This window comes from Pecten maximus, chromosome 9 (genome assembly GCF_902652985.1).
Source record: "Pecten maximus chromosome 9, xPecMax1.1, whole genome shotgun sequence".
NCBI lineage: Eukaryota > Metazoa > Mollusca > Bivalvia > Pectinida > Pectinidae > Pecten > Pecten maximus.
Window position 1 is genome coordinate 45,156,076 of NC_047023.1, and position 14,858 is coordinate 45,170,933.

The 14,858-nt window shown below is 34.4% G+C and overlaps 2 protein-coding genes across 9 annotated transcripts in view; one reads left to right on the plus strand and one right to left on the minus strand.

Annotated features, from left to right (window-relative positions):
• LOC117334523 overlaps window positions 1-6,211 on the minus strand; it is a 41,007-nt gene extending 34,796 nt beyond the window's left edge. Inside the window, exons 1-5 of the mRNA XM_033894201.1 lie at window positions 6,071-6,211; window positions 5,437-5,599; window positions 3,689-3,757; window positions 2,849-2,925; window positions 2,402-2,452 (exon numbers count right to left, since the gene is read on the minus strand). Coding sequence (XP_033750092.1) covers window positions 2,402-2,452; window positions 2,849-2,925; window positions 3,689-3,757; window positions 5,437-5,599; window positions 6,071-6,151 — 441 coding nt within the window. The 5' untranslated portion in view covers window positions 6,152-6,211. The remainder of the gene's footprint in view (window positions 1-2,401; window positions 2,453-2,848; window positions 2,926-3,688; window positions 3,758-5,436; window positions 5,600-6,070) is intronic.
• A 25-nt stretch (window positions 6,212-6,236) lies between these two features.
• Window positions 6,237-14,858, plus strand: part of LOC117334526 — a 43,417-nt gene continuing 34,795 nt past the window's right edge. For 6 of the 8 annotated variants that reach the window (XM_033894202.1, XM_033894205.1, XM_033894206.1 and 3 more), the window contains exons 1-5: window positions 6,249-6,287; window positions 6,471-6,588; window positions 9,011-9,127; window positions 13,609-13,693; window positions 13,804-13,877. In XM_033894202.1, coding sequence (XP_033750093.1) covers window positions 6,586-6,588; window positions 9,011-9,127; window positions 13,609-13,693; window positions 13,804-13,877 — 279 coding nt within the window. In that variant the 5' untranslated portion in view covers window positions 6,249-6,287; window positions 6,471-6,585. Of the gene's footprint in view, window positions 6,288-6,323; window positions 6,589-9,010; window positions 9,128-13,608; window positions 13,694-13,803; window positions 13,878-14,858 lie in introns of those variants that run through there. The other 2 variants (XM_033894204.1, XM_033894203.1) reach the window with 2 other exon arrangements.

The window sequence follows — 14,858 nt, forward strand, 5'->3', positions numbered from 1 at the left end:
GGTCTGTAACATTCTACACATTGGTCTGTAACATTCTACATGTGGTCTGTAACATTCTACATGTGGTCTGGTCTGTAACATTCTACATGTGGTCTGTAACATTCTACAATGTGGTCTGTAAACATTCTACACATGTGGTCTGTAACATTCTACCATGTGGTCTGTAACATTCTACATGTGGTCTGTAACATTCTAACATGTGGTCTGTAACATTCTACATGTGTCTGTAACATTCTACATGTGGTCTGTAACATTCTACATGTGGTCTGTACATTCTACATGTGGTCTGTAACATTCTACATGTGGTCTGTAACATTCTACATGTGGTCTGTAACATTCTACACATGTGGTCTGTAACATTCTACATGTGGTCTGTAACATTCTACATGTGGTCTGTAACATTCTACATGTGGTCTGTAACATTCTACACATGTGGTCTGTAACATTCTACATGTGGTCTGTAACATTCTAACATGTGGTCTGTAACATTCTACATGTGGTCTGTAACATTCTACATGTGGTCTGTAACATTCTACAATGTGGTCTGTAACATTCTACATGTGGTCTGTAACATTCTACATGTGGTCTGTAACATTCTACATGTGGTCTGTAACATTCTACACATGTGGTCTGTAACATTCTACATGTGGTCTGTAACATTCTACATGTGGTCTGTAACATTCTACACATGTGGTCTGTAACATTCTACACTGTGGTCTGTAACATTCTACACATGTGGTCTGTAACATTCTACATGTGGTCTGTAACATTCTACATGTGGTCTGTAACATTCTACACATGTGGTCTGTAACATTCTACACATGTGGTCTGTAACATTCTACATGTGGTCTGTAACATTCTACACATGTGGTCTGTAACATTCTACACATGTGGTCTGTAACATTCTACACATGTGGTCTGTAACATTCTACATGTGGTCTGTAACATTCTACATGTGGTCTGTAACATTCTACACATGTGGTCTGTAACATTCTACACATGTGGTCTGTAACATTCTACACATGTGGTCTGTAACATTCTACATGTGGTCTGTAACATTCTACACATGTGGTCTGTAACATTCTACATGTGGTCTGTAACATTCTACATGTGGTCTGTAACATTCTACACATGTGGTCTGTAACATTCTACACATGTGGTCTGTAACATTCTACACATGTGGTCTGTAACATTCTACACATGTGGTCTGTAACATTCTACACATGTGGTCTGTAACATTCTACATGTGGTCTGTAACATTCTACATGTGGTCTGTAACATTCTACATGTGGTCTGTAACATTCTACATGTGGTCTGTAACATTCTACACATGTGGTCTGTAACATTCTACACATGTGGTCTGTAACATTCTACACAGTGGTCTGTAACATTCTACATGTGGTCTGTAACATTCTACATGTGGTCTGTAACATTCTACACATGTGGTCTGTAACATTCTACATGTGGTCTGTAACATTCTACACATGTGGTCTGTAACATTCTACATGTGGTCTGTAACATTCTACACATGTGGTCTGTAACATTCTACATGTGGTCTGTAACATTCTACACATTGGTCTGTAACATTCTACATGTGGTCTGTAACATTCTACACATGTGGTCTGTAACATTCTACACATGTGGTCTGTAACATTCTACACATGTGGTCTGTAACATTCTACACATGTGGTCTGTAACATTCTACACATGTGGTCTGTAACATTCTACATGTGGTCTGTAACATTCTACATGTGGTCTGTAACATTCTACACATGTGGTCTGTAACATTCTACACATGTGGTCTGTAACATTCTACACATGTGGTCTGTAACATTCTACACATGTGGTCTGTAACATTCTACATGTGGTCTGTAACATTCTACATGTGGTCTGTAACATTCTACACATGTGGTCTGTAACATTCTACATGTGGTCTGTAACATTCTACATGTGGTCTGTAACATTCTACATGTGGTCTGTAACATTCTACACATGTGGTCTGTAACATTCTACATGTGGTCTGTAACATTCTACATGTGGTCTGTAACATTCTACATGTGGTCTGTAACATTCTACATGTGGTCTGTAACATTCTACATGTGGTCTGTAACATTCTACATGTGGTCTGTAACATTCTACATGTGGTCTGTAACATTCTACACATGTGGTCTGTAACATTCTACATGTGGTCTGTAACATTCTACACATTGGTCTGTAACATTCTACATGTGGTCTGTAACATTCTACACATTGGTCTGTAACATTCTACATGTGGTCTGTAACATTCTACATGTGATCTGTAACATTCTACACATTGGTCTGTAACATTCTACATGTGGTCTGTAACATTCCATATTTGGTCAATTGTTAATTACAGGTAACAAATCACATGAACACCTACCATTATTGGTCTTTCACTGAAACCCAGACCTGCCCGATCATACACACAGATCTGCAAAACAAACAATGCACAAGGCATATGTTAATACATATGAATTTACTAGGAGTTATACTATAAAATACTTCAAATACCCTGAAATGATCATAATATGTAGTTATAATTGCATAACTTATTCGGTAAAAGATCTTTTGTTGACAATTTGTAAAAGAAATTAAAATTTAGAAAAAATCTCTTCTAATTGCTATCAAGCTTTTTTAATTTAAATTATTTCTGTATTCAATTTTGAAAAAAGAAAATTTTCGGTCTAGGCCAAATATGTTTGAGAATCTCCACATTGTACACAGCATACCCGAGCATTCTTAGCCACATGCGGCCAGATCAATGTCCAAACAACATACCCGAGCATTCTTAGCCACATGCGGCCAGATCAATGCCTAAACAACATACCCGAGCATTCTTAGCCACATGCGGCCAGATCAATGTCCAAACATCTGAAGTCTGACCTCCTGGGGCATCAAATATCACTGTAACAAACACACATCAGATGTTTAGAATATGTAGATCAATATATAACAAGTAAACATAACATCTATAAACCATTTAAAATGCACATTTTTACATGATCTTTATCAGAGTGAGATAGGTCATCTAAATATCAGTAAAATAAGACTTTTCTGGAGATATTTACGGGTTGGTGAACAGACCTCATCTGTAACAGTCATTATTCAATAATTGTTGTATAGTTCCTGTATTTTGTTTTATCTGAAACACTTATTTCCCACTTAGTCAGTTTTCTTCCCAAAATGAGACAAAATGCTCTGTAAATAACAAACGGACCATTTACTTATTTGAATGGATTAATTGCTACACATACTCAGTAACATTATATATATGACATGTAAAATTGACAAATAAATCCATAATCTTTATTTTCAATGTTGACAGACAGTGGTTGGAAATCTTGTAAAACTGGAAAAGAGGCACATACAAACTTACAACACACGCACATATATATGTATATCTACAACACACGCACACATATATTTATATCTACAACATACGCACACATATATACATGTATATATATCTACAACAAACGCACACATATAATTCTGATAACAGTGTAATCCTTCGATAAACACACAGTTACACCTTGGTCAGAGCTTGTTTAAGGATGATCAAGGTACTTCTTATTATGTAAAAATTAATTACAAATGTTCTTAACAATCTTTTCTTTCCTTATAGTATAAACATAGTCATATTGTAGTGGTATAGTGTTATATTTACCTGTTGGTGGGCCTTTCCCTTGACACATTTTAAAAATCTTCTGCCCCCAACCAACATCGTAAAGCTCACCTGTACAAAACAAAATGATGAAGGCTGATCATAACTCATTCAATATTATAATCACATGCTGTAAAACCGAAATTAAATGTAGTCTTATTAAATTGGAATCATTTATTAGCAGTAAAAGTTTTAAGTGATTTCTGAGACAAATTATCAGACACAATGAATTGCATACAGGCACGAGGAGTTGGCACAAAATACATATTAACTGTGGAATGGCAATTTGTGTTTAGGTAGCAGAGTACAGTATAAATGCCAAATTCTGAAAAATAAAGCACATGTTTTAGACATGTAGACATAGCCAGTTAACCCTGCATATTACCTATAATAAAGTATATATATTTGTAATCATACAACATTGGCAATTTTAATACAGCTCTGAAGGATAAGTAACCTTATTTTTGGTCAGCCCCACTATTTGTACAATTTTTAATCCCTACTCCAAAAGGATGCTACCAGTCAAATATGAGTGATATAGATTGCTTGGTTTCAGAGAAGAAGTAGTTATATCAATTTAGCCAAATAGACCACTTTTGGCCCCGCCCCTCAGGCCCCTGAGGGGTCAGCCCCACCATTTGTAAAATTTTAAATTCCTACCCCATAGGGATGCTACCAAGCAAATATGCGCGATATTCATTGCTCGGTTTAAGAGAAAAAGTCATTTACATCAATGTAGCCAAATCAACCAATTTTGGTCCCGCCCAACAGGCCCGGAGGTCAGCCCCACCATTTGTACAATTTTGAATCCCAACCCCATAATGATGCTACCAGTCAAATAGGAGCATTATCCATTTCTTGGTTTCAGAGAAGAAGTCATTTATATTAATAGAGCCAAATTGATCCCTTTTGGCCCCGCCCCTCAGACTCACGGGGGGTTCAGCCCCACCATTTAAATATGTTGTTCAGAGAGGTAGTCACCAGCTACTATAAGGAGGCCAACCTCAAAATGACCCAGGCTGTTCACAAGTGATAAACCAAACAAGCAAACAAAATTTATTGAAGAAAATAGAAAGAAACTGGAGGACACTATAAATTACTTGTAGCCACAAGTTTAATCAGTTAAAGAGCATTTCCAGGTTGGAATCTTAAACTGTTCATTACCTTTTTCTTTCCTGTGTAAATATAAAAGACTTATATGAAACTGAGTTAATAAATGAACTATAATCAAGGCTCCATTTAAAATTGCTGAAATTATCTCTGTTCTTTGATTTATCTCACCAACTTACCTGGTACTGACTTCTGGTCTTTGATTTACCTCACTAATTTACCTGGTACTGGCTTCAGGTCTTTGATTTACCTCACTAACTTACCTGGTACTGACTTCTGGTCTTTGATTTACCTCACTAATTTACCTGGTACTGGCTTCAGGTCTTTGATTTATCTCACTAACTTACCTGGTACTGACCTTAGGTCTTTGATTTACCTCACTAATTTACCTGGTACTGGCTTCAGGTCTTTGATTTACCTCTCTAACTTACCTGGTACTGACTTCAGGTCTTTGATTTATCTCACTAACTTACCTGGTACTGACTTCAGGTCTTTGATTTACCCCACTAACTTACCTGGTACTGGCTTCAGTTCTTTGATTTACCCCACTAACTTACCTGGTACTGACTTCAGGTCTTTGATTTACCTCACTAATTTACCTGGTACTGACTTCAGTTCTTTGATTTACCCCACTAACTTACCTGGTACGGGCTTCAGTTCTTTGATTTCTTTCTGAAGAGACGCGTAGTTTAACAATGGAGGGACAATGACAATGAGAAATACAACTTGGAGAACTTTGATAAAAATTCGACATCTTCTACTTTTCTCTTCAAGATGCTTTCCTTTCTTAGCCTGTACACCAGTCTGCAATCATCAATGCAATTAAAAGAGTAACAAGAGTTTAAGGTTATCATCTTCTTAAATGTTATATTTTCCAGCTGTGTAATTATTTAACACCTAGGTATATATGAACATGGGAGTGTTATTTTTTATTTAATATGATGACTAAGAAGAGAATAAATTGTTTGATAACAATAAGATGGTTGAATTTAAATGAGTATCAAATCAATAATCGAGGCTGTGGCCTTAGAAATCACAGTACATGTGATTAACCACCCATGAGTGAATTATCTCCCTTCAACTAACTTGTGATACTTTCATGACATGGAGATTTACTATTTTAAGCCAGCCGACAGTGCCGTATAGACCTATGTTATTGGGCACTATGTAGCTATGTCACAAGTTTACAAACTGTTGTTAGTATTGTAAACCCTGGAACGTACACATGTACCATTAATACCATAATATCAATCCAGTTTCTGTCATTTATATCACCTTCTTTGGTGTTTTGTTGTCATCGTTATCAGCTTCAACCGTCGATACCTGAGGCGGCCGCATTAATGTGCGCCGTTTCATCCTATTTTGTGAGTTGGACAGATGTCTTTCGTTTGTTCGATCTAGAAATGAACATGTGGATATCACTTCCGGTTGAAGTGAAAGTAGGAACTTCCGGTAATTTTGTTATTCTGCGGGGTCGATCGACGATATCCAGGTATAACATTGATGATCGAACTTGCAGTGACGATATTGTGATACGTCATTTTTAGTTCAAATGTCGTGTTTTTATCATGTTGCCTTTCAACTGTTAAAGCCAAATTTCCAAAATTGCCGTTTCTGAAACCATACGTATGACACAAGTGCACGTATACTTGCTATGACAAATTTCTCTTTATAGCGTTACTAATTCTTCGAGTACTGTTGTAATGAAATTGGAAGTGTATTGGAATGGAGAAGAGATTATAAGTTTGATGTTAATTAGATTGTGTCGTGATTCACAGACTTTCACCTGAATGGTAAGTTAGAAAGATGAAGTACATTTTTTACCATTGTGTATAGATTATCTATGTATATATGTAGAAGGGTTCGAACTACTACGGTCGTCGGTTTGTGTCAGAACAAAACAAAACTTCAGCTTGTTGAATTATGTACATGTGACACAGTAGTGTCATCAAGGTGCCTTGCTACTGAGAAATATTCCCTGAGCTAGTGAGGTGACTGTTTACTCTTTATGTTAGCACTACCCAAACTTAAACATTATAGTCTTCTATTGCAAAGACACCCAGAGTCAAGTTTATTTACATCATGAAGATCCAAAGATTTACCTAAGTCAAGTGAACAAGGGTTAACTTAATGTTAGCCTGACACCATGTCTGGTGTAGGAGCCTTAGGCCAGAGGAAACTCGGGCTAACTTTATGTGTAATTCATTATTGTTGAATATAATAATGACATAAGACAGCTTTTTGTAGTGAAAGGCACACAGTTGACTACCAGATGGATTTTTTTGTAGTCTAGGGATTACAGTTGACTACCAGATGGAGTTTTTTGTAGTCTAGGGATTACAGGTGACTGTCAGATGGAGTTTTTTTGTAGTGTAGGGATTACAGGTGACTGTCAGATGGAGTTTTTTTGTAGTCTAGGGATTACAGGTGACTGTCAGATGGAGTTTTTTTGTAGTCTAGGGATTACAGGTGACTGTCAGATGGAGTTTTTTGTAGTCTAGGGATTACAGGTGACTGTCAGATGGAGTTTTTTGTAGTGTAGGGATTACAGGTGACTGTCAGATGGAGTTTTTTTGTAGTGTAGGGATGACAGGTGACTGTCAGATGGAGTTTTTTTGTAGTGTAGGGATTACAGGTGACTGCCAGATGGAGTTTTTTGTAGTTTAGGGCACACAGGTGACTGTCAGATGGAGTTTTTTGTAGGGTAGGGATTACAGGTGACTGTCAGATGGAGTTTTTTGTAGTGTAGGGCACACAGGTGACTGTCAGATGGAGTTTTTTGTAGTGTAGGGATTACAGGTGACTGCCAGATGGAGTTTTTTGTAGTGTAGCGCACACAGGTGACTGTCAGATGGAGTTTTTTGTAGTGTAGGGCACACAGGTGACTGTCAGATGGAGTTTTATTGTAGTGTTTTAATTGTTGGACCTTTTAATATTGATATGACTAATAGATAATCATGTCACTGGTACATTGTACCTCTATAAAAATGATCTTTATATAATGGTGGTACATTGTACCTCTATAAACAAGATCTTTATATAATGGTGGTACATTGTACCTCTATAAACATGATCTTTATATAATGGCAGTATATTGTACCTATATCAACAAGATCTTTATATAATGGTGTACATTGTACCTCTATAAACATGATTTTATATAATGGTGGTATATTGTACCTCTATATACAAGATCTTTATATAATGGTGGTACATTGTACCTCTATAAACAAGATCTTTATATAATGGTGGTACATTGTACTTCTATAAACATGATCTTTATATAATGGTGGTACATTGTACCTCTATATACAAGATCTTTATATAATGGTGGTACATTGTACCTCTATATACAAGATCTTTATATAATGGCAGTATATTGTACCTATATCAACAAGATCTTTATATAATGGTGTACATTGTACCTCTATAAACATGATTTTATATAATGGTGGTACATTGTACCTCTATAAACAAGATCTTTATATAATGGTGGTATATTGTACCTCTATATACAAGATCTTTATATAACGGTGGTACATTGTACCTCTATAAACAAGATCTTTATATAATGGTGGTACATTGTACCTCTATAAACAAGATCTTTATATAATGGTGGTATATTGTACCTCTATAAACATGATCTTTATATAATGGTGGTACATTTTACCTCTATAAACAAGATCTTTATATAATGGCGGTATATTGTTCTTCTTTAAAGATTATCTTTATATAATGGTGGTACATTGTACCTCTATAAACATGATCTTTATATAATGGTGGTACATTGTACCTCTATAAACATGATCTTTATATAATGGCGGTACATTGTACCTCTATAAACAAGATCTTTATATAATGGCGGTACATTGTACCTCTATAAACATGATCTTTATATAATGGGGGTACATTGTTCTTCTTTAAAGATTATCTTTATATAATGGCACACAGGTAGTTTAACTAGATATTGTTCGTCTATCTGCAGCACCATCTCAAGATAAACAGATAGTCCACCAACAAACAGGGATCTGTCAAATTGTCTTACATCTGGTGTAGAGGAAACTCGGGCTACAAATTACCTGTCAAGTTTAGTGGTACATTGTATATATGTTTGTCAAATGAAATAAAGGAAAGAGCAGTTTGTTGATGTCCCCATGTGGCCTTAATATAAGAAAATCCAGAATATTAAAATGATTTTGTGATTATTTATTTCAGGGAGGAAAAATGTCCAAGAAAGAGAAAAGTTCGTTATTGACAGCCATTGTTATTGGAGCAGGAATTCGAGGTTCCATTTATGCTCAGTATGCACACATATATCCAGACCGACTCAAGGTATATATATAGTTTTATAAAGGAGCAAATACAAATGTTTGATATATAGCTGTACTTATCAGGAGTGATCAATTACCAGGATTTATCAATTATCAGGATTTATCAGTTAACAGGATTGATCAATTATCAGGAGTGATCAATTAACAGGATTTATCAATTATCAGGATTGATCAGTTAACAGGATTTATCAATTATCAGGACTTCTCAATTATCAGGACTTATCAATTATCAGGACTTCTCAATTAACAGGACTTATCAATTATCAGGATTTATCAATTATCAGGACTTATCAATTATCAGGACTTCTCAATTAACAGGATTTATCAATGAACAGGATTTATCAATTAACAGGATTTATCAATTATCAGGATTTATCAATTATCAGGACTTATCAATTATCAGGACTTCTCAATTAACAGGATTTATCAATGAACAGGATTTATCAATTAACAGGATTTATCAATTATCAGGATTTATCAATTATCAGGACTTATCAATTAACAAGATTTATCAATTATCAGGAGTGATCAATTAACAGGATTTATCAATTATCAGGATTTATCAGTTAACAGGATTTATCAATTATCAGGACTTATCAATTAACAGGATTTATCAATTATCAGGATTTATCAATTATCAGGACTTATCAATTATCAGGACTTCTCAATTAACAGGATTTATCAATGAACAGGATTTATCAATTAACTGGATTTATCAATTATCAGGATTTATCAATTATCAGGACTTATCAATTAACAGGATTTATCAATTATCAGGATTTATCAATTATCAGGACTTATCAATTAACAGGATTTATCAATTATCAGGATTTATCAATTATCAGGACTTATCAATTAACAAGATTTATCAATTATCAGGATTTATCAGTTATCTCGATTTATCAATTATCAGGATTTATCAATTATCAGGATTTATCAATTATCAGGACTTATCAATTATCAGGATTTATCAGTTATCTTGATTTATCAATTATCAGGATTTATCAGTTATCTGGATTTATCAATTATCAGGATTTATGAATTATCTGGATTTACTGGTATTTATTAATAAATCCAGTGGGCAACTTATATTCTTGGAAACAAAATACAATATATATAGAAGGTTCATTAGATGACAATAAGATTGTAAAAGTTGACATTTCTACTGAGCTAATTTAGATATTTATAATATAATGGTGACAGTGTGGCTTACTGATGGATAAATACACTAAATATTACGGTTATAAATGTAACTGTTTCAAGCTTTGACTCATTTCATCCATATTACATTATATGTATGTTAAGGAAAGTTTGATGGTCAACATCATGATCTGATTTAGAATTATTATATCTCCTCGGCCTAGTGGTTAGGTTGTCACCATTCTATAACTCTCATTTGGAATTAATATATCTCCTCGGCCTAGTGGTTAGGTTGTCACCATCCTATAACTCTCATTTAGAATTATTATATCTCCTCGGCCTAGTGCTTAGGTTGTCACCATCCTATAACTTTCATTTGGAATTATTATATCTCCTCGGCCTAGTGGTTAGGTTGTCACCATCCTATAACTCTCATTTGGAATTATTATATCTCCTCGGCCAAGTGGTTAGGTTGTCACCATCCTATAACTCTCATTTGGAATTATTATATCTCCTAGGCCTAGTGGTTAGGTTGTCACCATTCTATAACTCTCATTTAGAATTATTATATCTCCTCGGCCTAGTGGTTAGGTTGTCACCATCCTATAACTCTCATTTGGAATTATTATATCTCCTCGGCCTAGTGGTTAGGTTGTCACCATTCTATAACTCTCATTTGGAATTATTATATCTCCTCGGCCTAGTGGTTAGGTTGTCACCATCCTATAACTCTCATTTGGAATTATTATATCTCCTCGGCCTAGTGGTTGTCACCATCCTATAACTCTCATTTAGAATTATTATATCTCCTCGGCCTAGTGGTTAGGTTGTCACCATCCTATAACTCTCATTTAGAATTATTATATCTCCTCGGCCTAGTGGTTAGGTTGTCACCATTCTATAACTCTCATTTGGAATTATTATATCTCCTCGGCCTAGTGGTTAGGTTGTCACCATCCTATAACTCTCATTTGGAATTATTATATCTCCTCGGCCAAGTGGTTAGGTTGTCACCATCCTATAACTCTCATTTGGAATTATTATATCTCCTAGGCCTAGTGGTTAGGTTGTCACCATCCTATAACTCTCATTTGGAATTATTATATCTCTTAGGCCTAGTGGTTAGGTTGTCACCATCCTATAACTCTCATTTGGAATTATTATATCTCCTCGGCCTAGTGGTTAGGTTGTCACCATCCTATAACTCTCATTTGGAATTATTATATCTCCTCGGCCTATTGGTTAGGTTGTCACCATCCTATAACTCTCATTTGGAATTATTATATCTCCTCGGTCTAGTGGTTAGGTTGTCACCATTCTATAACTCTCATTTGGAATTATTATATCTCCTCGGCCTAGTGGTTAGGTTGTCACCATCCTATAACTCTCATTTGGAATTATTATATCTCCTCGGCCTAGTGGTTAGGTTGTCACCATCCTATAACTCTCATTTGGAATTATTATATCTCCTCGGCCTATTGGTTAGGTTGTCACCATCCTATAACTCTCATTTGGAATTATTATATCTCCTCGGCCTAGTGGTTAGGTTGTCACCATCCTATAACTCTCATTTAGAATTATTATATCTCCTCGGCCTAGTGGTTAGGTTGTCACCATCCTATAACTCTCATTTGAAATTGTGACTTAATCATATTTGACCGAGATTTATGTATGTTGGTTGAAATCATGACCTAGATTTATGTATGTTGGTTGAAATCATGACCTAGATTTATACATGTTGGTTGAAATCATGACCTAGATTTATGTATGTTGGGTGAAATCATGACCTAAATTTATGTATGTTGGTTGAAATCATGACCTAGATTTATGCATGTTGGTTGAAATCATGACCTAGATTTATGTATGTTGGGTGAAATCATGAACTAGATTTATGTATGTTGGTTGAAATCATGACCTAGATTTATGTATGTTTGGTGAAATCATGACCTAGATTTATATATGTTGGGTGAAATCATGACCTAGATTTATGTATGTTTGGTGAAATCATGACCTAGATTTATGTATGTTGGTTGAAATCATGACCTAGATTTATATATGTTGGGTGAAATCATGACCTAGATTTATATATGTTGGGTCAATCATGACCTAGATTTATGTATGTCGGTTGAAATCATGACCTAGATTTATATATGTTGGTTGAAATCATGACCTAGATTTATGTATGTTGGTTGAAATCATGACCTAGATTTATGTATGTTGGGTGAAATCATGACCTAGATTTATATATGTTGGTTGAAATCATGACCTAGATTTATGTATGTTGGGTGAAATCATGACCTAGATTTATGTATGTTGGGTGAAATCATGATCTAGATTTATATATGTTGGGTGAAATCATGACCTAGATTTATGCATGTTGGGTGAGATCATGACCTAGATTTATGTATGTTGGGTAAATTTTTCAACAATCCTCTTACAAATCTATATTTTCATTTATTTTTTGCCCTCTTTTAATTGATTTTGATTTGAATTATGTGTTTGTTATTTTAACCTTTTTATTATTTTCCTCAACTTAAAAATCTACAACTTTTCATTTACAACAATAATTATTCAGTGATAAAAACAATGTCTTCAGAGAAGTTGATTATTAAATCTTGCTATTCTCACCCATAACAATGTGTACAATAGTATTCTCATCCCTAATTGACATACATCCTTAAACGAAATAATTCACACACAATTCAATTATTGCAAATAATGGAAGAATCCTTTAAAGAGATAACTCTCATATACCACAAATATAGTGTATCAGGTAGCATTTCTCTTGAAGGAGGCGGAGAAAGCAAAAACTAAACTATTTTGAGAAAATTTTTAATGGGAGGCTCTATAGCATTTGATTTACAAAGTGTGTGTATGCGTGTTATGTTCTTTTTTCAATGCTCTAGCAACATCATTTTGATATGGATATGATCAAACTGATGAGAAACCTGGGAGGAGGCTATGTTTTAGGGTGTCAAGATCAAAGACAATGTTAATGTTACTATTTATGGGTTTTGTTGTCACTACACTATTTAACTAGTGACTTTTTTAATGCATTTTAATCAAACTTCATACAATGGTCAAGTTGTAATGAGAAAACCTCAAAGACTTTCATATTTCAAGGTGCAAAGGTCAAGGTCAAAACTTTATACAATTTTCAAGTAGGGGATTATCTTGAACAAGTTTGTGCTTCAGGGTGCTTAGGTCAAGAGCAAGGTCATGTTTTTATTTATATATGGGTTATAGCAGGATATTTCAGCATGTGTTTTTGGCATGGGAGGTCATTTGTACTCTTGTAATGACCTGTTCAGTTGTTATGCTTGAAGTAATTTATCAATTTAGATTATTGGAGTGGCTGACCCGAGAGAATTTTACCGCAGGAAGCTTCAGGAACGCTTCAATATCCAGGATGAAAACTGTTTTTCAGGTACTGTATTTAGATATTTCATTAAATTCTAAATTCAGTATATTTCTTATTCAGTGATGTGGTGGTGTTGAGTGTAATCAACTATCTGTATAAAATTGACTATTTTATAGATTGGAGTGAGGCGAGTCAGAGAGACAAAATGTCCGACTGTGTCATCATTACTACCCCAGATCGTCTACATAAGGTTTGTTTGTTGTGTGTTTTTTTTTTCTTTTTATTATTTGTTAAACATCCTATTAACAACCAGGGTCATTTAAGGATGTGCCAGGTTTTGGAAGTGAATGAAAGCTGGCCTATGGTCAGTAGCAGGCAACTGACCCATGTGGGTTTTGAACTTGCATCCCAGAAGTGGAGGGCTAGTGATAAAGTGTCAGGATACTAACTACTCGGCCACCACAGACCCTATTTTTTTTTTATTTATGATTATTGGTGCAGATATCATGTTACTCACAACAAATTAGAATATTCCTGTCATATACCCAGGAGATATCAGTCTATTGTGATTGTGTCTATTATTATATCCTGACTAAAGCAGTTGTTTATTTCTAGAGTTTCATTTTTATAATCTGATGTCAATTCATCATTTTATTCTATGACATAGAAATAATAATTTCCATATTTGGATTAAAGCCAGGAAAAAGTATGATTTGATTGCATGTCTAACACAGAATTGTATCTTACAATGTACATTTTTATCCATGTTGAAATTTCGTGCAGAGCAACTGACTGGTAGCCCATATCATACAGAAGCTTATTAAAATGCTAACTATTATACAAGCTTATCAAATTATAAACTATCATACAAAAGCATATTAAATTGTTAACTATCATACAAAGCATATTAAAATGTTAACTATCATACAAAAGCATATTAAAATGTTAACTATCATACAAAAGCATATTAAAATGTTAACTATTATACAAAAGCATATTAAAATGTTAACTATTATACAAAAGCATATTAAATTGTTAACTATCATACAAAAGCATATTAAAATGTTAACTATTATACAAAAGCATATTAAAATGTTAACTATCATACAAAAGCATATTAAAATGTTAACTATCATACAAAAGCATATTAAATTGTTGAGTGTTATACACGTTTATTGAATTGTTAACTACATTATGTATCATATTAAAGCTTATCAAATTGTTTACTTTT